Source organism: Oryctolagus cuniculus, chromosome 7, assembly GCF_051225735.1.
Source record: "Oryctolagus cuniculus isolate XC-2025 breed Fujian yellow rabbit chromosome 7, ASM5122573v1, whole genome shotgun sequence".
In the NCBI taxonomy this organism is placed as follows: Eukaryota; Metazoa; Chordata; class Mammalia; order Lagomorpha; family Leporidae; genus Oryctolagus; species Oryctolagus cuniculus.
In genome coordinates, this window is record NC_142873.1 from 85,060,800 (window position 1) to 85,085,275 (window position 24,476).

The 24,476-nt window shown below is 35.1% G+C and overlaps 1 protein-coding gene across 1 annotated transcript; it reads right to left on the reverse strand.

Annotated features, from left to right (window-relative positions):
• Positions 1-1,514: 1,514 nt before the first annotated feature.
• LOC100352679 (calcium-activated chloride channel regulator 1) lies at positions 1,515-23,927 on the reverse strand. Its single transcript, XM_008264946.5, has 14 exons — positions 23,743-23,927; positions 22,086-22,226; positions 21,741-21,888; positions 21,283-21,391; positions 19,286-19,466; positions 13,892-14,119; positions 12,537-12,761; positions 9,846-10,023; positions 8,352-8,452; positions 7,780-8,004; positions 7,220-7,490; positions 6,513-6,683; positions 5,766-6,005; positions 1,515-2,805 (listed from the first exon to the last, which is right to left on the reverse strand). The coding sequence occupies exons 1-14, from the start codon at positions 23,899-23,901 to the stop codon at positions 2,468-2,470; spliced, it is 2,715 nt and encodes a 904-aa protein (XP_008263168.2). The 5' UTR covers positions 23,902-23,927; the 3' UTR covers positions 1,515-2,467.
• Between the last annotated feature and the right edge of the window lie 549 nt (positions 23,928-24,476).

The window sequence follows — 24,476 nt, forward strand, 5'->3', positions numbered from 1 at the left end:
GAGCAAGGCTGAAGCCTAGAATCAGGAACTCTCCATCTTTATCTCCCAAGTGATGGCAGGAACTCAAATACTTGAGTCATTTTCCATTGATTTCCAGGCACATTAGCAGGAAGCTGGATCAGAAGCACAGTAACTAGGACTCAGATGAGCACTCGGGGATGAGATGCGGGTGCCATGGTGGCTTAACCCGCTGCACCACAATGCCCACTCAAATGTGCATTTTTTTTTTAATTTTTAAGATTTATTATTTTGGGGCTGGCACTGTGGTATAGTAGGTTAAACCTCCACTGGCGGGGCCAGCATCCCGTAGCAGTGTTGGTTCATGTCCTGGTTGCTCTCTGCTAGTGGCCTGGGAAGCAGAGGTGAAGAGTCCAAATGCTTGGGCTCCTGCATGCATGTGGGAGACCTGGAAGAAGCTCCTGGCTCCTGGCTTAGAATCAGCCCAACACCAGCCATTGTGGCCATTTAGGGAGTGAATGGAAGAACTCTCTCTCTGTCTCTGTCTCTCTCTCTCTCTGTAACTCTGCCTCTCAAATAAATACATAAATTTTTAAAAGAATGAATACTTTAAAAAATTTATTATTTTAATTTCTTATTTTAAAGGAAGAAAGACAGAACAAGAGACAAAGATGTCCCATCCATTGGTTCAAAGTTTCGTTTTGGATGAAGTATGGTGATTGAATTATAATGCACGTTTCTGTGTATATTGAGGTGATCATATAATTTTTCTTTTAAATTTGTCAATATGGTGAATATAATGATTTTCTGATATTAAATCATCTTTGGATTTATGAGATAAATTCAACTTGGGCATGACATATTACTGTTTTTCAAATATTCTGTGTTTGGTTTGCTAATGTTCAGAATTTTGTTTTGACTTTCCCAGATATACCATATTATTGTGGGAACCATGTCCCCTGATGGGGTTTTCTCTCATCCGTGTGTGAAAGAATGTAAGGTGAAGACATAAATGTGTAGGAGAGCAGGATTTATTTGATGGGACAGTAGACGCTCAGAAGTAAGTTCAGGCAACCTGTCTCCATGAGGAAGGAAAAGCTGCTGCCTCAGACGAAGTTGGGGTCATGCCTTTATATGGTAGGGGATGTTGCCCTCGTTGAATATACAAATAAAGGAGAGTTTGTGTGAAGCTTCAGCCCACATGGTGATCTCCAGGAAGTATCATGGTATCTCAGTGTGGGGCTGTGGCACACACATAGTCATCATGGCATCTCCTGCAGGAGGGGAAGTGAGGCTCAGGTGCATGGTGGGAAGGGATGTGCTGAGCCGGCAGCCATGTTGAATCAGTGTGAAAGAGGTGGGGGTTTTGGCATTGCAGGGTTGCTGGCAGTCTCTCAGCTCCTCATTCACTAGCTCCCTGCCTGCCCAAATTAACATAGCTTCTTCATTTCTGATGTTCAAACAGCTTTTGGAATTTTCTTGTTTTTAAACAAAGAATTTTTTGTTCAATATAACTCTTTCTCTCAAGAACTCACACCGTTGCTATACACACAATAATAGCTTTACATTTTATTAGATACCTTATAAATTCCTTTGAGATGATACAATTAATTTTCTGAAACTCATGTATTATTTCAGGTTAGTGTTGGCAAGTAGTTTTCATTATTCATAATACCATGTGCACATGATATTTTTGTGAATATTTAATGTAAAGGGATCAAATTGTAACTTCTTTTGAGGGTATGAAAGTATTCATCAACTTATATAGTAATTATGTGTATGATATCTACTATGTATCAAGCACTATTCTAGATGCTGTGTAGAGTGAAGTGAAAATAAAACTATCTTAATAAAATCTCTTGGTAATATTTTTAGGACCCAATGATATTCTCAGAATGGCGACAGAATTTAATTGTGATGTTCCACAGTTCATGCAGAAATGCATTCTTGCTTGTCAGTTCATTCCTATGGCTGAAGCTTTGATGTGCCACTTTTAATCAATAATAAAAAACAAATTTGACCTCTTTACTATTTTAGTCCATTTTTTCATTGAAGAATTATCTTTTTGATTACTTCTTATATAAACATGAAATATTCATTAATAATAAAGAATGAAATATAAATTATTCTAACATAAAATTATTTGCTTTGAGTATGCATAAATATTTGAAGTGACAGGTTTTGGTTTTGTTAATTTATCAGATGAATTTGTAACACCCGTTAAAAATGTTTCTTAAAAAGCTTACAAGTGCAAGTATACATCTTTTTTCGTATTAAAACTTAGTTAATGGATTGTTCAAGGCAGGAAATGGCATATTCATTTTAACTTACATTTAGCAGCACAATCAATATTGATTACCTCAAGGAATTAGGAAATTTACAACTTTGTACATCCCTTTGGTATTGCAAAGAGTTGTATACTAGACAGTGAGTACAATTAATCAAATTCTAAGTGAATATTTACCAAATTTGCATAACATTGAATTTTAGTTATAATACAATTTCTAGTTTAAAATATAGGTAAGATCACAGCTAATACAAAAATTGCCAAACTGATTGCAGTATTGGTACCCAGAGCAGGGATGCTAGGTTCCTGTGGAGGAATGAACTTGGTTACTTGTGCAATGTTAGAAACCTTTGAGGTGAGATTGCCTTGGTAGATGGCTTGGATTGCAATATTGAAATTGGTGCCATTTTCTATTTTGAAAGGTTCTGGTTTAAATTCAAAATTTTCTGTTGATCCAGCCTCCTTAGGTATCAGAAGAGAAGTATTCATTAAAGTAGCATTGTCAAAATCTTTTTGGAGATCCAGGAAGCTCTCACTTATTCTTATAATATATCTCTCAGCTGGGAAACAAATAGATACATTATGTAAGAGGGAGTAATAGGAAGGGGAAGGAACAGAATCAAAATAGGGAAATGGGTAAGGATAAAGAGCAAAGAAGCATGGAGCCTGGAACGCGTCCTAATTAAACATGTGCTCAGGTGCTAGGCAGGCCTTGATTAGTGCTCGAATTCTCCCACTATGTAATGAAGAAAAATCCATTTACCCTTTCTTATATTCACTTTATCTGCAAAATAGATTCAGTTGTTCAATTAACTCAACAAATATTTATTAACTGCTTTTATTCTAGTGGTGAAAACTATCTATAATAATGCAAGAAAAATGTTTAGCATAATTTAATGAATATTAAGTTAATAGATGTTTGAAATATTAGCTGTTATGACTGTTATTATTTTATCAAGAAAGGAAAGGACCATGTCAACATATGTGTTTCATTGCATACTTCTTTTGGAAATCTGTCAGTCATTGATATAAAAATATGTTCTCACATTCTATAATGTGATAAATCATAAAATATCAAATGTCCTTTTTTGAAGTGAATATTTTTTATTTTTTCATGAAATGATAAAGATAGTTCAAGTGCATGGTGAATAATTTGGCTCTATGGGTGTGGTATGTGTGTGTTTAAAATTCAAAGCTTTTGTTTAATATGGAATTTCTCCACAAGTAGGTCTTATCAATCTATTGTAGTATTCATACAAACTCTATGTTCCATTTACATAGATCTGTCTATGCATCCATCTTTTATTTTGATTGAAATAGTCCATTGTGACATTTTGTTTCTTGACTTTGGTTATAGTATTAGGTTCATTTTCTCCCCCAAATGCCTTCCTCTCCCTATCTCTGCAGTTCTTACTTTTCTAGGTCCAACCAGGGCCTAACTTCTTCATGAAGTTTTGTTTGCATATTTCATCCACCTGAAAAGTGTCTTCCATGAACACCTAATGCCAGGATGGAGTTCTCCAGATTGTTTTAGTGAGATACAATTTTTCATTCCTATCAGATTATACTATTCTTGAGGGCACAGACTCTGCTTTGTGTTCCTTTCATATCATGTTGAGTACCTAGTACTGCTTTGGGCATGTATTTGATCTCCTTAATTACTTGTTGGTCCAGAATACAGTTGTTAAATTGATGCCCAAATTGGTGGAATTAGAGAATTATAAAATATTAGGATTATGTCTCCTTATTTTAATAATTCTAGGTCATACAGTTTAATTTTCCATACTTGATATATATAGAATTGTGTCCCAGAGAGTTTAAATGTTTCATCTGAACTTCTATAGATGTTGATTTATTTTTTAAGAAGCTACTACTACTTTACATTTGGAATACCAGAAGGAAGCATTCCACAGCTACTATTCCCTTTTCCTGCTTGTCACAAGGAAAGAGAAAGGTTAGATCCTACACATTTCAGGCGTTTATGGCTATACATGTTGATACCCCTTTCCCTTAAGTGTTTATGTGTATTGAGTTATTCCTACTTCTATTACTTCCTATAATTAGCATGTGAGGCATTTTTATGAACCCAATATTTAACTGAAGTCTTGCTCTTTACATAACTGAATTTGGAATTAAGTATTTGGTTAAGTAATTTCATTTGTGGCTTTTTCAGTGACACTATTGGTTTTTTTAATTAAAATTTTTTTCATGTTTCAGGATCATAGCATAAGAAAATGATTTTTTCAGAATAATATGTCACAATATGAATGTCAAAATAAGAGTTCTCAACATGAAAGTACAAAAAGAACTTTGTGTGTATTTTGTTTCCTGTGACCTCAGTGATTTTTCCTTGTAGAATAATAAAAAGATATACAGTGGGGCCGGTGCTGTGGCATGGTGGGTAAAGCCTCTGCCTGCAGTGCTGGCATCCCATATGGGCCCCAGTTTGAGTCCCAGCTGCTCCACTTCTGGTCCAACTCTCTGCTTATGGCCTGGGAAAGGAGTAGAAGATGGCTCAAGTGCTTGAGCCCTTGCACCTATGTGGGAGACCTGGAACAAGCTCCTGGCTTTTGGTCGGCTCAGCTCCAGCCATTGCAACCATTCGTGAGTGAAGCAGCAGATAGAAGGTCTTTCTCTCTGTTTCTACTTCTCTCGGTCTGCAACTCTACCTCTCCAATAAATAAATAAGTCTTAAAAAAAAAAAAAAGTAGACGAGTCTACATAATACTGAAATATTGTAGGCATTCAATAAATTTTGATTAAATTCAGTTAAATTTAAAGCAGAGTAATTTAAGCTTTCTGGAATAGAGAAATTTATTATTAGGGACTCTGTGTAAATGAGCCATTTTTTCCTTTAACTTTATTCAAACTCCATGGACAAGTTTTTCCAAACTAGTGGGTTCCTTTAGCTAGCTAGTTTGATTCTTTGACTCAGTTTGGGGATAGACTCCTCTGGAAAGATTTTTAAGATATAAACTATGCTTTTAACTCCCAACTTGAAGTTTATAGTCTACCTACGAGCTCCCATATCATTCTGTGTTTACAACTGCCTCTTATTACAGCAGCTGAAATTATGTTATTTGTGTGTCTTTTGGACTCAATTGACTGTTGAGTGTAGAGGTTGTTTCTTATGAGTCTAATAGTGTTTGAAAATACATCAAAACATAAAATATGAATAAAATTGTACAAGTACAGAAATATTTAGAAGAAAATTCCCCTTGTAGGAAGAATAGAATGCAACAGAAAGCTGCTAACTCAGTCTTCTCAAACTAATTTCAAGATGGTTCAAATAGTGAGAGGTAGTTTGACACAATACAATCTGAAAAGACTAAGTTCGAGTTCTAAGATATAAAATTTTCCTTGTCTCTTGGAGCTTTGATTTTTTCATATGAAAATCAGTAAATTATGGGCCCTAGTAGATGAGACTTCATACATGTTACTTATAAATGGAACATTAGAAAGTTCTTCGCAAATGAAAGCTAATGGGATTTGTTTATTTTGAAATGTATAGCACACTTACCTCTTCCTTTATCAAGAACATATCCAGGGGCAGTCCATGAAAGTTGAATATAATCTCCATTAAATTTGGCCTCCAGGTCCACAATTTTACCAGGTGGGAAATCATGATGTTGATCACCACTAGGAGGCGCTTCGGACACAGTAAAGGACCCTCCAGAGGTTAGTCTACTAAAGGCTTCTACTTCAACTTGTGCCAAATCATCTTTGACTTCAGATCTGGGTGAGTTCAGTATGATTTTACCTACCACAAAAAGGAAATGTGTAACTTTTCATATTGCCATGTCGATTCTTAGTTTTGAAGTTGATATTTCAGCCATGAAGGGTTTGATAGCAAACTTTGAAAAAGGTAACAGCTTTAAGTGAAGAACACTTGTTATGTTGGTATCTATTTAAAATTAATGATGAGGCATTATAGTATGTTACAAACGTGTTTTAACGTCTCAATAACATGACTGTAAATACTTTATGTCAGGATTGTGATTTATTTGTCTTTGTAGTTGCAGCATTTAGCACAGTGCTTGTCGCATAGGAAGTACTCAGTAAAATTTTTGTTCAATGTGAATGAAATGAACTGGGTGTGTGTGTAAATGAACCATAGGTTTATGCTAGGTCCACTAATATGAATATGCTTTAAATTATATAAATTATTGCATATACTTTGAGTTTTCCATAGTACATTATATTTTCAGTGTCTGCCATATGCAATTTACTTAAACAACTGACATGTCTCTATTTTAATGATACTTACCATCTTCAACATAGCCTGGTATATACAGAGCTTTGTTCTGTTGTTGCCTTAAACTTAGCCTTGCTGTGTTTTGTCTTGCCTGGGCATGTACTTTTAAGCTGTATCTACCATTTCCATGATAATCTGTAAAATATCTTGAGTAGACGCCATCATTTTTGACAGTATCAGCACCTTGAAATTGAAATGTAATAATTAGTCATCCAATAAAATAAAAAAGACAACTGTTCATGAGCATTAGTGATGTCAGCAATCTGGATTATAGTATAGCATAGTGTTCTAAGTACACCATCCCAGAATTAGACTGATTTGGATCAAAGCTTATTTGTCCACTTGCTAACCGCAGGATATTAGAAAAATCTAATTCCTGGTAGACTTTCCACTATTACAAGCTGTTACTATTGGAATTTTATAAAAGAAGTTTATCAAAATGCAGAAAATATAATTGAACTGGAGATTGAAACACTGGCATTAATGAAAATAAAGAAAAATTCTACTTATAAGTTTCATAGGAAATGCAAAATTGTTCATAAAATTTAAAGAAGATAAATGTGTCTCTGTCTTTGACTTGTCAAGATAACCAACTATGAAGTTTTAAAAGAATCAAAATTTAATTCATCTTTATGATTCATTTAGCTATACAGAAAATGTTGATTTCTGAGTTATGAAATTGTACGAGGATTTAAGGAAGTTGATGTAGATTTTATTACCTGCCCCATTATCCCAGAGCTCTAAAGTTACTTGATGTCCATCTTCAGTTTCTATGATAGCTGTTACATTGATTCCCAGAACAGGCAGAAACCCTTGGCTGACTCGTGCATAAACAATCAGTGGGCTAGGGTAACGTGCTGTATTTTGACTCATGTGAGCAGTTGCAATTATTGGGAGTGTGGTGGGACTTTTTGCTCGAGTGGTCATTGTCACCGTAATTAATTGAGAGTTGGGATGATTACTTCGAAGGCTGTAAGTCCATGTACCTGTCTGAAAATTTAAAGCAAAAATCTATTTTGGAACCTTGGTGATAGTTTACTATTCCTTACTTGCAATGTTACATTATTCAAAACTTTAAAGAGAATGATTATGAGTTTTAACATCTGATTTTATAAACTAGTAATAGTGTGGATATGAATACCCAATTATTCTATTTGACTTCTTTTTTAATAATATGATGTGTTGCTATTTTAATATTGGAAATATATATGATGTTAGTTTCTTTTAAAAAATAGAAATTGATTAATAAGGCATGGTGAAAATAAAAGAATAGACTTACCTCTGCAACACCTGGTATTCGAAGGCGAGCAGACCGCCTATTTAGCTTATCTTCTTTGAAATCAGAGGTATTATATTTTTTTCCTTTTGGATCTTGAATAATAATTTCTGGCTTTTGCACTGTCCATGTGACAACAAAGAAAGTATCATTTCCAATGGTACTATCCACGGGCACTGTACCATTTATCCATTTCCTTCCCGTTATATTCAAGGCTTTACTTTCCAACTGTTACATAAATAAAAACAACATATAAAACCCATTTATTATTATAGTTAATAGAGCTTTAAAGTATAGTTAGTTCAGAATAATGTTAAATTTGTTAAGATTTTAGTTAAAGTGGTTAAGGAAATTTTTAAGAATTTTTCCAAATAAAGGACATATAAAGATGAGGAATGGAAGAATTCAAGAGGAGAGTGTCATGGAAAAGAAAATTCAGTAAGAATGTTTTTCTTCTGCACATCTGAAATATTTTCAGGCAAAAAGTTTATTTATTAGACAAAGAAAAGTTAATAATTTTGAAATGGAAATTTATTACAATGTGAGAGAGTAAAGAATTTTCTTAATATTCTAACCTGAAGAGCTTGCTGAGAGATGCTGCCACTTCTAGATGAAATTCTGCTGAAAGCATCAATAAGACCATTTATGTCTTTATTTGCATAGAAGCGATACCCTCCTAGAATGGAATTTTGAAGGGGAATATCATATTTGTATTTGTGCTGTCATAAATAAACTTTAAAATCTATTTTAACATTTCTTTTTAAAGATAATTTAAAATTTTTATTTATTTGAAAGGCAGAGTTACAGAGAGGGAGAAACACACACAGAGAGATTGTCCATGTACCGATTTGCTCCCCAAATGGCTACTGTACATTTCTTTTTTAAAGATTTATTTATTTATTTGAAAGGCAGAGTTACAGAGAGGCAGAGAGAGAGAGAGAGTGGTTTTCCATCCACTGGTTCACTCTCCAGATGGCCACAATGGCTGGAGCTGTGCTGATTCAAAGCCAGGAGCCAGGAGCTTTTTCTTGGTCTCCCACATGGGTGCAGGGGCCCAAGGACTTGGGCCATATTCCACTGCTTTCCCAAGCCATAGCAGAGAGTTGGATCAGAAGTGGAACAGCTGGGACTCGAACCGGCCCCCTGGAAAGCCAGCACTGCTGGTGGCAGCCTTACCCACGATGCCACAGCGCCGATCCCAATGTACATTTCTTTTTAAACTTACAAAAAATGAATTTTTCAGAACCTTATGAACTCTGTGTGACAGTGTACCAGATGTAATCCTATAATAACTAAAATCTTGTTTAAAACGAGTGGTATAAGTAAGAATAATGGAAACTTTAAAGGGAAGTCAAATTTTATTGTTTTTATATCAATCTAAAATTTAAGTGCCTGCCATACTAGTATACCACACTAAGCAGTTTCCAAAAATTAAATTTAAGTTGGTATTATGAGGCAGCTGATTATTATTTTCTATTTGGGGCCCTCAAAGAGTTCATGGAAAATGGAATTAAACATATTTAATTTGATGCAAAAATTTGTGAAATCCATACAGTTTTTTTCTTAATATTCATTTTCCATGAACATTTTGAAGAGACTTTGTAATCAAAACAGAGAATAACAATCTAGAATAAAATAGAAATTGATTCAGTGAAGCCAACAAAAAATATAGCCAATAAATAATGAAGAGCAAGATTATCTAGGTGTGACGAGTTATGAAAAAATACATTGTAGAGAGAAAAAGAGAGAGAGAGAGAGAGAGAGAGAGAATCTTCAACCCACTGGTTCACTCCCCAAATAACCACAACGTCTGGGCTTGGGCCTGGCACCAGGAGCCAGGGACTTCATCTGGGTCTCCCACATGGGTAGTAGGGGCACAAGTACTTGGGCCATCTTCTGCTGCCTTCGCAGGCACATTAGCAGGGAACTAGATTGGAAACAGTGCAACTGACAAAGGTGGTGGCTTAACCCGCTTCATCGCAAAACTGGCAATAAGGTAGGAATTTTTCAGCAGATTTATAGGTTATGGAGAAAGAGCCCCTGATATGGAAGAGATTAGAAAGGCTTACCTGTCATACTTGATAGGATCTCCAGTTCTTTGGCAGCAGAAGGTCCCAGGGCAATGGTGTGAATGATTGCACCACTTTGTTTTACCTCCTCGAAGCATGAATGTATTCCATTATCTTCCCCATCTGTTAGTAACACGATTTCAGAACCAGAGGTATTCTGGTTACTGTAAGTAATAGCCTGAGAGTGAAAAGCCAGGTTATTAATTATCAGTCATTTCTGAAGAAACCTAAACTAGAATATACCTGTCCTTCAGTTTTTGAGAAATCTTCAGTCCTATGCATTGGAGTAAATAAAAAGGAAACTTTGGCATTGTCATCCCTGGCTGAGTTTGCCTATGGAAATGAGCGCAACGTACAGTGGTCTTCGAGGTTTTCAAAGACAGGATCTTTCTTCTAAACTTTTATTTAATAAATATAAATTTTGATAGTACAACTTTTGGATTATAGTGGTTTTCCCCCCATAAACACCCTCCCACCCACAAACCATCCCAACTCCTACTTCCTCTCCCATCCCATTCTTCATTAAGATTCATTTTTAACTATCTTTATATACAGAAGATCAACTTAGTATATTCTAAGTAAAGATTTCAACACTTCTGTCCCACACAGACACACAAAGTATAAAGTACTGTTTGAATACTAGTTTTACCGTTAATTCTCATAGTACAACATATTAAGGGCAGAGGTCCTACATGGGGGCAGGTGCACAGTGACTCCCGTTGTTGATTTAACAATTGACACTCTCATTTATGATGTCATTAATCACCCAAGGCTCTTGTCATGAGCTGCCAAGGCTATGGAAGCCTCTTGAGTTCACAAACTCTGACCTTATTTAGGCAAGGCCATAATCAAAGTGGAAGTTCTCTCCTTCCTTCAGAGAAAGGTACCTCCTTCTTTGATGGTCCGTTCTTTCTGCTGGGATCTCACTCAGAGAACAAATATAGAATCTTTTTTTTTAAATGTATTTATTTACTTGAAAGAGTTACACAGAGAGAGAAGGAGAGACAGAGAGAGAGAAAGAGAGAGAGAGAGAGAGAGAGAGAGAGAGAGAATCTTCCATCTGTTGGTTCACTCCCCAGATGGCTGCAACAGCCGGAGCTGTGCCAATCTGAAGCCAGGAATCTGGAACCTCCTCTTGGTCTCCCGCACTTGTGCAGGGATCCAAGGACCTGGGCCATCTTCCACTGCTTTCCCAGGCCATAGCAGAGAGCTGGACTGGATGTGGAGCAGCCAGGACTCAAAACGGTGCCTACATGGGATGCTGGCATTGCAGGTGGCAGCTCAACCAGCTACGCCACAGTGCTGGCCCTAAAGATAGAATCTTAATGCTTGTCTTTCTCCCAGGTATACATATTTCTGCCAGCAAAGAACTCAGTTTGGGTCTCCTGTGTACGTGGCAGAAATCACTTGAGTGGTCACTGCTGCCTCCCAGGGTTTGCATTAACAAGAAACTGGAATTGAGCTGGAGCTGAGTATTGAACTCAAGTATTCTGATGTGGGATGTGGGTGTCCAAATACCTGTCCCAGAATTCCAGGTTTGTCTGAGTCCAGAGCCTGCCTTCTTAAATCATTATGCTTTATGACAAATAGACACTGCAAGAAAAGCTAAGAGGTCTATTAACCAGAAGCTTGCTTATGAGTAGAATCTTCACTTTAACTGGGGGAAGGAGGGAATCAGCAAAGGAAGTGGTTTTTCTGTTTTTATGACTGAAAACATGGCAATAAACAGGCTTAAGACAGGATTAACCTAGATTGGAAGGAATTCATGTGGGTACCAGAGGCAACTGAGCAGTGTTCAAAAGGTGCACTCAATTTTTTCAGTTCCTAGTTTTGATTTCATTTAACTTCCACCTGTTTCACTGATTTGGGTACTATACTGCTTGAGTAGCCACCTCTATCTTTGTGATTTTTAAAATAGCAGTTTAAACTGATGCACTGGGGCTTTCCTTGTCCTTTTGTTCATGATATAGAAATGTTACTAATTCCCTTTTCAACAGTCTCCTCACTGGCAATATTTTCTGCTCACAGAGATGCTGACCATGGGCGTGATAGAGAAATGGGGAGCTCCTCAGGAAAATCCAGATGATTGTGTGCTCCCTGCAATCTTCTTCCTTGGTTTAATGATGCCCCAGTGCAATGCAGTTCTTTAGGGCTATGCCAGTGGAACCAGTGCACTTGTAGAGCTTTAGCTATAAACAATAGGTAGTAGAAGAGGCTCCCCCCCCAATGATTTACTTTAGTCAGGTCGCAATATTTTTATTTTTAAAATTTTTTTATTTATTTTCATTTTATTTGAAAGGCAGACAGATGGAGAGAGATCTTTAATTCACTAGTTCATTCCCTAAATGCCTACAGCAGCCAAGGTTGGGTCAGGCCAAAGCCAGGAGGTTGGAACTCAATCCAGATTCCCCAGATGGGTGGCAGGGACCTAGAGTTAAGCCATTGCCTATGGACTCTCAAGGTGTGCACTAACAGGAAAACAGGATGGAAAGTGGAGTAGATGGGACTCAAACTATGTACTCCAATATACCAGTCTCCTGAATAGCATCTTAACCTCTGTGACACACATCTGGCCCTATGATCATGATATTTTAAAATAAGAGAACCTGTTACCCTTGTTCAAAGGTAATTATACAAAAATAAAGGAGCAGTAAATGACAAATGATATTTAAATTCTTTTAAAAAATGTACCTGGAATCCTGCTTTGAGTCCACTGCAAATGGAGGTTCCACCACCAGCAACTTGAGGCAGGTTTGCAGTGATCTTTTGGTAAGTGTCATCATCAGTTATTTTTGTTAGATTATTTTGGATTTTAGCAGTACTTTCAAAAGTGACCATCCCAACCAAGGATTCTCTTTCAATAATTTGAATTAAGTACAGTGCTGCTGCTTGATTCATTCGAAGGAGACGGTCTTCCTGTGTAAAGAAAAAAAAATTGTCTGAATACTTCCAAGTCTCTTGAAATCTTGACAGATTAAAGAGATATTTATTCATGAGCCATAAATCATGATAATAATTGACTGATATATTCTAAGTGTTAATTCCTTTATTTTATTAAAAAATTTAAGCAATATATCTTAAAATATCATGTTATACTAGGAAAAAACTTAAAATCTATAGTGTTTTAATAGCTTTTTTTAAAAAAAGATTTTATTTATTTATTTATTTGAGAGGTGGAGTCATAGACAGAGAGAGGGAGAGACAGAGAGAAAGGTCTTCTATCCAATGGTTCACTCCCCAAATGGTCTCAAAGGCCAGAGCTGGTCCATTCTGAAGCCAGGAACCAGGAGCTCCCTCCAAGTCTCCCACGTGGGTGCAGGGGCCCAAGGACTTGGGCCATCCTCTACTGCTTTCCAAGGCCACAGCAAAGAGCTGGATCAGAAGAGGAGCAGCTGGGATATGCACTGGAGCCCATATGGGATGCTCGCTCCCCAGGTAGAAGCTTAGCCTACTATTCCACAGCACTGGCCCCTTAATAGTTTTTTATACAGGAATTTTTCCTAAGATAATAATTAAAAAATGCATACAAAGATGTTCACTGCAACACATTTTTAAATAACAAGTTTAAAATTTTCAAAATATCAAGCAATGAGAGATTGACTACATTATGTTGTGAACATGTGATGTAACCATTAAAAACTGTATAATGGAATTACTTTTTACATAGAAAATACTTAAGGTATGTTAAGCAAAAAAGTCAGATTATAAGACATTATATAAAATATGATCACATTTTTGAAGGAAAAAACCCAAATACCCATATATTAACAAAGATGAGACTGGAATGACAAGGTTTGATCGTGGTTTTATGGATAATTTTCATTTTTCCTGATTTTAAAATTGTATTTCTTTCTGGTTAGCCAGAAATAAAAGTTAAGGAATAAAAATCATCACATTAAAATTTATTAGAACATAAACGAATGTTTGTTAGTTATGGAGAAGTAAACCTCAGATTAAGTTTGTTTCTATTAGTTTAATTGCTTAAGAGAACAGGCAAAACAGAAACAAAATCAGAAAGACAACAACAACAACAAAACCTGACTTACAGAGTCCATGCTTCCAGATTTATCAAGTACCAAACAGACTACTCGTTGTTTGGCTCTGAGCAAAGAAAATATAGGATGAGGTGGCGGATTCGTTCCTGCCATGGAAGATGCATTCTGAAAATCCTCAGAGTCCATGATTACATCCCATGTGCTTCTGTGATTACACATTTTGTTTTGTAGGTTTGGAGCTTCTGTATTGTGTGTATTTGCTGTACAAAATTCAGTCACCTGGAAAAAAAAATCAAGACAATACTAAAATAACTTGTGGGGCAGTCCCTTCCTTTCCAAATAGGTAGTTAGCTGCCATACACATCCTTCACAGATTTGATCTCCTGAAAACTAAACATTATTTCATAATCTAGCATTCTGACATACTTTTTGCATCAAATGGGTTGGAAACTGGGCAAAGCTATTATTTTGTACCAATAAAGTTTTTTTTTTTTTGGTGATTCTTTTATGTATAGGTAGATCATGCCAACTGGCATGACTACTTTCTTTGCCTTCTAAGTTTTGGGGAGCAGAAACTTTAGGTTCAAGGAAAAGAGGACACGTAGGGTGGAGAAAATGACCTCCCTTTATTGTCTAAGTAAGTTCCACATCTTTGAAGATGATGGAAAAATGTGAAGACAGGTATTTTTAACAACCTGGATTGCTACTGACTCTGATGAACTTTGCCATCAGTAAAATGTTCCTGTAAAAGTAATGAAAGTATAGGGAGAAAATGGGGAAACGTGTAACTCTCTTTTACTGGCCAATGGTGAATTGTATCCAATAATTCTGCCAATGAATGTTTCATTACTATAAAACCTGCAAAAAATCCTCCAGGTTTTAAAAATTTAGTAACTTGGGAAAATGTTCTGCTAAATTAGTACACTGTTCAGTTAGGAATTAATTTTTACAGAAGTCCTCAGCTTACCTGGAATACTTTTAATAGTCATTTCATGGTTTTAATTACTTCCTAATACAAAGTCTCCGGATGTGGTTTCAAATTTAGAATAACTACATTATTAAATTTGAATACCTTTTATCTTAGTTTTAAGAGTTTCTTTTATTTCTTGTATGGCTCTGATTTACATCTCACAAATGGGGATATTTGGATGGGAGAAAAATATAGTTTGCATTAAAGTAGTGGTTTGTGTTCAAATTTAGCTGATAGGAAATGCCCATCAAATTTGGTCCCTCTCTCCTACTGTTACCCTTGCCTTTATACAGGTCTTTCACTAGTCTATTGCCGTTGCTTTCCAACTAATCTCTTTATTTCCATTATTGTCTCACTCCATCCTGTTCTTCACAATTAGTAGCATTATTGTCCTGATTGAATTAAATGGATCCCATCACTGGTCTAAAGCTGACAACACCTTGGCTTTATGTGTCCCAATTTGTTGCTTCAACCCTACTTCTTGCCCTTTGCTCACCATGTATCCTTTGCCTCTACCATACTAAACTTCTGTCTGACCTTAGAAGAAGCCAAAAACATCCGCTAGTATGATCATTAACCCAAGGAAATGTGCAAATTAGATAAAGGTCTCCATTTCTCAAGTTCCTTTACTGTCATCTGCTGAAAGTTGTTCTAATAAAATCTTTAATAACCATGATGCAAATAATTTGGGCAGTGCCATCATGCATGGCCTGCTTGCCTTACCTGTACTCTATGCTTTGTAAATTTCCCTTTCTTTGTTTCTTCCTTCCTTCCTTTTTTTCTTTCAAAGAATCTTCTTCCCTTCCTGCTTTGGCAAATCCATACTCTTTTTTTTTTGTTCAATCCTGTCTCAAAACTCATTTCTTCAGAAACTATTTTCTGACCTCCACTTGGAGGTGGTTACTGCCATGATGGCACTTGGTGCATATCTCTGTACCTCTTCCCACTTTATATTATACATACTTTTTCTTGCATCTGAGTTCCTTAAGAAAAGTTCATCTTTATCGAAAATGAATCTTGATGTGAATGGAAGGGGAGAGGGAGTGGGAAAGGGGAGGGTTGTGGGTGGGAGGGACGTTATGGGGGGGAAGCCATTGTAATCCATAAGCTGTACTTTGGAAATTTATATTCATTAAATAAAAGTTTAAAAAAAAAAGAAAAGTTCATCTTTAATTATTTCTGTATTTATAGCTCCTAACACAGGGTTGGGCATGAGGTAGGAATAATGAAGTGACATTAGAAAATGAAATAATGAAATTGAATATTTAATATTTCATATCGTATCTTTCCTGGGCCTGAGGTTATGCTCTGAGTACAGATGGTAGGCAAAGTATTTAATCTACTTTGTGATAATCAGAAATAAAAAATAAATAAATAAAATAAAATAAAGAAGTTAGTGTTATTTTGGACAAGATGTATGGTTAAAATTCTGTATCTTTAAGCCATATCTTAAATAGTTGCCATCTATATTTCAACTCTATAATCTTCTTCATTATTATTATGTCCCAGTTAGGGAGCATGAATTATCTCCTCATAGCTAAATGCTTTTGAAATTTAAAATTTGGAACAAGTGATATACATTCCAATTATCCTTGTTTGTTACATAATTTGATATCTATTTGGATGGTAAACTACTTGGTTATCCTTTATTGATCCAGACTCAGGAGATTAAAGTGAACTTTCCTGAATCCTGTGTCAAATAATTCAAGAGAGAGCATTATCAGGCTGAAAAATGATTTTTAATTAAAAATCTAACTTGGATTAGTTTAAGAGTTTTAGAAGAAAATAACAAATCTATATTTTCACTAAGCCTTTAATCATTAATTGCCTAATCACCAAAATAATTTTGAATCTTACCAGAAACAATAGGCATTTACAAGTCTTTGCCTTTGGAAGTATTTGTTGTCAGTGATTATGTATATGAAAATTTAGAGGTAGTGTGTGGGGCCGGCATTGTGGTGCAGTGGGTTAAAGCCTTGGCCTGTAGTGCTGGCATCCCATATGGGTGCTGGTTCGAGTCCCAGCTGCTTCACTTCTGATACAGCTCTCTGCTATGGTCTGGGAAAGACCCATATGGTTGGGAGACCCAGAAGAAGGTCCTGGCTCCTGGCTTCTGATCAGCTCTGCTCTGGCTGTTGTGGTCATCTGGGGAGTGAATCAGCGAATGGAAGACCTCTCTCACTCTCTCTCTCTCTCTCTCTTTGGCTCTACTTCTATCTGTAACTCTGTCTTTCAAATAAATAAAATAAATCTCTATAAAAAAAGTGGTAGTATGTTTATTTTGTCTTTCATAACTCTGTTTCTTATTTTCAAGTTTTAGACATATTTAGAAACCTTAATTAGATAACTTTAGGGTTTTGCATTAAGATTAGGTTGCACAGCAAAGGGAATAATCAACAGAGTGAAGACACAGCATGGGGAATGTGAGGAAATATTTGCATGTTATGCATTCTACAAGGGATCAATTCCCAGAATGTATAAAGAACCCAAACACCTCAATAACAAAACAACCCAAATAATGTTATTTAAAAATGGAAAAGTTAAATGGAAAGGCATTTCTCAAAAGAAGACATACAGCTGGTCAGCAAGTACATGAAAAAATACTCAACATTACTAGTTATTAGGGAAATGGAATTCAAACTATAGTGGAATATTATCTCATTCCATTTAGAATGGCTTTTATCAGAAAGACAAAGGAAAAAACAAAAAAACTGACAAATGTTGGTGATGATGTGGAGTAAAGGTAAATTTTACATACTGCTGATGGGAATGTAAACTAATACAGTCATTATGCATAGGAAAAATATGGTGGTCCCTCAAAAAGCTAAAAATAGAACTACCAAATGATCCAGCAATCCCACTACTGGATATATATCCAAAGGAAAGGAAATCAACATGTTGGATAGATGTCGGTACTTCCATGTTTATTGCAGCACTGTTTACAACAGGCAAGATCAACCTAGGTATCCATCAATGGATGAAGGATGAAGAAAATATGGTATATTTATGCAATGGAATATTATTCAGCTATAAAAGGAGTGGAATCTAGTCATTGGCAGCCACATGGATTAGCTTGGAGACATTGTATTAAGTGAAATAAATTGGGCACAGAAAGACAAATGCCACATGATCACATTCTTATATGGAATCTATGAAAATGATCTCATGGAAGTAGACTAGAATAATGGTTACCAGCTGGGAAGCAGAGAGGGACAGGGGAGGTAAGGAGAAGTTAATAGGTCTAAGATTACACTTAGATGGGAGAGATAAATTACAAAATGAATAAATTTTTGAGGTTAAAGATATGTTAATTAATTTGATTTCATCATTATACAGACATAAATATATGAAAATATCATACTGTATCCCATAAATATGTACAATTATCCATCAAATATTTAAAATTTTTAAATGGAAAGAAAGTAATTAGGGTTGTTCATAGAAAGAGACAACTGTTATTTTCTAAATACTTTACAAATCTTACAAATCAGTAATTTAATTTAGAGTTCATTTCATATTCATCTTGATTCAAGCATTATACTATTACTTCATTTATATTGCTTGTAAACCTAAAAACATTGCAAATGTGAAGTATGAATGGGCTTTAAATAGTTCATGGAAAATGAAATTGAAAGATAAGTATTTTGGTAAAAAATTTTGAAATCTACCATAGTTGTGTTGTAATACGTGTTTTCCATGAAATTTTTGAAGATTCTTCATAGGTATTTTAATTTCCCTTTAAAAGATAAGAGAACCAAATCTCAGATTTAGAGATTTAGCAGTTTGCTCCCAGTAATACAGCTTAGAAAAACATGTTGGATTTTGATATCAAGTCAACCTGATTCAAGACACCTTTCTTTCTTTTAAACTATACATTTAAGTCATACTTTTTGGTTCAAACATTAGCTTTGAATCTTTATTATGTTGTTGTTGTTTAATTGATTATACACATTAATCATGGTGAACATTTTTCCTTTTGTCTAGTCTATGGAGACAGAGCCATATGTGTTTTCACAATTACCACTTTGAGATATCTTAATGTGCTTTAGTGTGAAGATAATGGGAAACCTAAAATGTCAGTCCTTTCTAAAGCTACCTTATAAAGTACTTAAGAAAAATAGTATGATTAACACTTAGAAGGAATAAAAAGTAAGGTTGTAGCTCTAGACACAAGACCAAAGTCAATGAGGAAAGGAATTCCAAGAATTCATGTGACTTCAATGAGAAGGGTACAGTGCTGTATGTGAAGGGGGAAAAAAAAAAACATGTTAATCAGAAGAGGTGAGGTAACCCCCAGACTTATACTGATTCAGACTGGAGATAATGAGTAATTTTTCTCCTTTCTAGTGGTACACATCGTTTCATAGTAAAAATCCAGCTTTCCTAGTTATTTTTCCCTATGGGTTTTTTGTTTATTTGTTTGTTTGTTTTTGTTTTTGTTTTTTTTTGTGAGACTGGAAATAGAAAGTACTCACAGAATCAAGATTTTGCATGAACATAATGGATTCCTTTGCAAGCTGAGATTTGTCTGGGATGAATGTGCATTTTGCTTCATACAGACCCGTCTGTGAGTCCCATCTGCATGGCCTGGTTATGCAGCTGCCTCCTTTGCATTCCCTGAAAACCACCTTACGGCCAGTAATTTGGGTGGAACATCTATGATGGAAGAATTAGATTACAGGTACATTATATGAAGACCATCAAAGATCAACATCCTAAAATCTTTTCCTCAGTAACCACTGCTATAAATCATGTAACAAAAATTCCATTTTGGTAGAAATAGGCACAATATTCTACCGCTATTCACCATAAATTTCAATAACAACAATGTGTCAGGTCCTATTTATTAAACATTAATTGTTCACTAATTTGATGAATATATATCTTACCTTTGCAACTTTGAGCTGAAGATAATAAGTTTAATTTGCAGGAGTGCTATGAAGATTAATGAGTTAGGAGATACAGAAAAATTACATCTTAGTGGATGGGGAGAGTCAACATTATACCTAAAGTTCTCCAAAATTTCCAGATGTGGTATATTCAGTTTTGAATTTACAGAACTTTATAGTTTACATTTTGAGAACTATTGGGCTAGACTGAAGGAAGAAATAAAAATACATTCCGCATGGAAATTTTTATGTATTTAAGGATAAGTATCAAGTCCCTGGGAGGTGGATATGGGTAGAGACTTCCACAGTTTCTGTTTACATGTAGGATATCCTCTCATTCTGTGTTAATATTAGCCTTCATAACCTAATCCACTTTAATACATTTGTTTGTGTTTGCAAAGATTAAGGGAGATGAGTCATGTCTTGAAGGGTTTAGTTCTAGGATAAGCTTGAAAGTTAACCATACTAAAAGACCTGGTGTACAATAGACCTCAGTAAATGTTTTAGATACTTGTTTTCACTGGTCTCTGTCTCTAACTGACTACAAGAAAACTCATTCATTTCTTGTTAATTTTCCCGAAGTTTATTGTTTTATACATTCTTTGTTTAGCTTTTATTTTATGGCATGGGGATTAAAAAAAAACACAGTCCTCAAAGATCTTAAAGTCAAATGGGGAAAATAAAATTGCATGGGCAGTTACCGCCCAGTGATGTAAATGTGAGCGATGGCCACACATGTTGCTATGGGAGCACTCTCAAATGCAGGGAGAGGAAAGGCATTTAGAGGAAGAATGTTGGAACTGAGTCTTGAAGGATTAGCAGACATTGTGTAAGGAAGGAGTTGCACAGGTGAAGGTGGGAGGAATGAGTGTCTGAGGCTGAGGGTCTATGTGAAAGACTAGAGGCAGCTCAGTGAACATCAAGCAACTCAAAGGAGGAGGGAAGAGGCATGTTTTTATTACCCCTGTTCCATGTAATTCATTTTTTTACCTCAAAGCCTTATTTACTAATTTTGTTTCTATTGTTCTTCAATATTCTTTAATCCATGTGCCTGATACTTTTAATTCAAAGGTTTGAATATCTCAGCTACTGATTAATAGAGACAGTTTATATCTACTCCCAGAATTGTATATGTTTAAAAAATAAGTTTATTCACTTACCCTTATAAGATATACTTTTTGCTTTAAGATAAAGATTAAATGAAAAGTAAAATATATTTACCATGAATGAAATCTATTCACCTTAAAAAGTTATGGATCAAGTAGAATGAAAAAGTGGGCTGGATTGAACTCCAATTCTCTGATATTTTGGGATTTAGGCTATGGTTTTTTTTCTTTCTCTCCAGTCACTAACATATATTAGTACAGTTTCTGTGGGTACTGAAATGATTCCCATTTCCTTATTGACATTGGTTCCAAGATGGAATCCCCAGAATTAATGGAACACATACACAGGGGCCAGGATGGATATCACAATTAATTATATGAACATCCAATCACTTGAGAAAGCCTTTGTGTGCCTGGTGCAGAAAATTAAAGATATGAAAGTGAAAAGTTTTGAAAATACATTTCTTTGATACATACCTTGTTGCTTCAATAGTATTCTTTGTGGAACTATAGAATGGCCGATCCACATTATACTCATCAAATACTCCCCACCGAAGGTGGGCCCATTCATGGGCAAATACTCTGCCTATGAGAGAACATTGCCGCTTGTAAATTTATAGTTAAATTATTTTAATACAGTTCCCTCATATTTTAAGTTTCTCTGCCCCATTTCACTGACTTAATTGAGTTAAGGAACTCTAAAAATTAATGCCTTTCATTAGTTCAAAAAATTTGAAATGGGTTTGTGTCAATAAGTGACTCATTATTAAACATGTACAGAAAGATATACTTAGATTAAGTATAATTAACATATTTACAAGCAAAGGTATTAACTAATATTTATTTTTTTAAGTCTTTAAGTTGTAACTAATCACAGTGTTACATATTTTTCCCATTTGAGTTAAGAGAGAAAGTATAAAATAGATAATCTTCACCTCGGGGCCCATAAGCAGATAAGTTATTAGTCAATAAGAAGTTTGGAGTAAAATGTATATATTGTCCTTTGTCTCCACATTGTCCATATTGCAGTGTATAAGGATCATCTGCATATTTCAGAGAAGGATTTGCAATTATGACATCTGCCTAAAAGCAGAACAAATAAAAAGTCCAGGAGCAGTAGAAACAAGGAATTTTAGAAACAAGGACTTTTTCATGTACATTAAGAAGAGCTCTATTACTAATTTAATGATGAAATTAGTTATTAATAATTACCAAGACAGCATAAGTGCTGATTAAAAAAAAAGTAGGAAACAGATTAAGAGTTAGATAAAATAGCCCACCTGGTCATATGATTCTTGTTTTGGCATTAAGTACTCAGATTTTGATTTCCAGGTTGTTGGAACTAAAATGTGTACATTCCTGAAAAAAACTCTTCTTTTGGTAGCTTGAAACAGGTAAGTAGATGCATCAGTTACCATTTCCTGTCAAAATTAAAATTATCTTGTGGTAACAGTTTCACAGTGAAATGAGCATAAACACACACACACACACACACAAACCAGAAGAAGAAAATCAAAGCTCCATTTCCCAAAACAGTTTGGCAGGGAATAATTGAAAAACAGGTTGAATTTTACTACTTCTCTACACTGGGTAAACTATTCATTTTCATGTCAAAACTCAACCCTGTGTTTCTACCTGTCTGCACCTACACTCAGCATTATGGATGGGTTGGAGGTTGAAATAAGGGTGTTGAGTGAGATACATAGGTGATTAAAATTGGGAACCTTTTGGCATGTTTCTTCTTGAATTAAACAGTTGTTTTCATAATTGGGTTATTTAAAGAAATTGTGTTTAATATTTGATAGGTTATTATAGTTGTGGGTGTTATCCTCTCGTATGGAATATGTTCATCAAAAACTATGTTTTACCAAGTAGTAAAAATTGAAAAAAAAAAAAAAAACAAAACAGGTGTGATTGGCTTCAGATTCCGGTTTTGCCACTAATTGTAAGACAGTTCAAATCACTTAATTTCTTTCATTTATATGACACAAAATAGTAATCTTTGCTTTTGACCACAGGAATAATGGGAGTATCAAAGAAGATAATATATATTAAAGTGACATACAAATAAACTTAAGAAAATTTCACCTTCAAAAATATGTAAGGGCAAGAATTTAGTCTAGCAGTTAGAATGATGATCAAAACATTTGTGTCCGACATTAGAATGCCTGGGTTCAATTCCCAGCTCAGCTTTGATTTCACCTTCCTATTAATGCATACCCTGGGAGGCAGCCCATGTCAACTCAAGAAATTAAGTCTCAAGTAATTGGATCCCTGCCGTTGAACAGGGAGAAATAAATGTGGATCAGATTCTCAGCTCCTGGGCATTTTGAGAGTGAACCAATGGATGGGAGCTCTCCCTCTCTGCCTCTTGAATGAAAAAAAGAATTTTTTTAACTTTCATTTAATGAATATAAATTTCCAAAGTACAGCTTATGGATTACAATGGCTTCCCCTGCATAACATCCCTCCCACCCGAAAAAAAGAATTTAATGTAATATTTTCTTTAAGATAGATACATGAGAATTTAAAATTTTCAGGGTTAAAAAATTATGAACAACTGAAAAAATATGTCAGATAATGAATGCCTAGGGCTTAAATGTGGGTAAGTAAAATGTTATAAAAGTAATTTTATAAAGATAAAATTTAATAATGTTTTTCCATTTACTCTAAAATGTTTCTGTTAACTATTTGAAAAAAATATTAGTAGTTTGTCCCTTTTAGTAATTCATTAGGGGAATTATTATATGTTATTATTTAGTATTATAATAAAAATATGCAAAATCTTTAGATAAATACTGCATAAATGATGAATACTGTCTGAGTAATTTTGGAAAGTTACAACTCTGTATGAGTGCATGTGTATAAGCCTAGGGCAACATGTGTTGAAAATACTCACTGAAATGAAAATATGCAAATAATAAAATTTTCCCTTACCTTTATGTTTTGAATGAGTTTTTCATCTTCAGGAACACTGGGATTAATTGCAATGACAATGCCATCGTATCCATTGTTATTCAAATTTACCATTGAGCTTTTCACCTCAGGCAAGAGATGTAAGGCTAGAAAGAGAATAATGTTCAGGCTGAACTCCATCTTTGCACTTGCTACATGAACTGTTTGGAAATGAAAAGAAGGTATTTATGTATCTGCTTAAGTCAGGAATTTGAACCAAGACCAAAATATTTGCATAAATATATGTAGCAAATAACTAATTTTTTGGGTGAACTTCCTTATCTTACTCATTCTAAAGATTTAGTTGGTAAATAGCAATGGGGATTATGGTGAACATATTTATCATGCTTTTTGAGACAGTGAAGGCATTAACTATTCACTGAATGGAGCCATTCTAATGGATTGTTTGTGTAGTCATATTCATAGTGGTAGGGGGCCATCACCATCATCATCATCACCGTCACCACCAAATGGTGTTAGAGATGTAACTTCTGAGATTTGTTTGAAGAAAAGCACTTTATGGAAAGGAGAGGAACTGAAATTAAACCACGAGGAAAGAGCAGATGAAAAAATCCCTGAGAGTGGCAGTGAATTAAAGGATTATATTTTTTGTTTAGATGGAAGTGATTTAAATTAGGTGGTTTTGGAACAGCTATGGGTCAAGGGGAAAATGTTATTACTGATTATCTTTGGTAATTTCTACTTATGTAGTTTTC

What these genes read in the sequence shown, in the direction of transcription:
- LOC100352679 (XM_008264946.5), bottom strand. Translation starts at nt 23,901, where the DNA reads ATGGAGTTCAGCCTGAACATTATTCTCTTTCTAGCCTTACATCTCTTG. An exon ending in GCTCTGGGATAATGGGGCAG is followed by an intron (nt 6,684 to 7,219) that starts GTAATAAAATCT and finishes TTCAATTTCAAG; the next exon opens with GTGCTGATACTGTCAAAAAT. An exon ending in ACCAGGCTATGTTGAAGATG is followed by an intron (nt 6,006 to 6,512) that starts GTAAGTATCATT and finishes TTTTTGTGGTAG; the next exon opens with GTAAAATCATACTGAACTCA.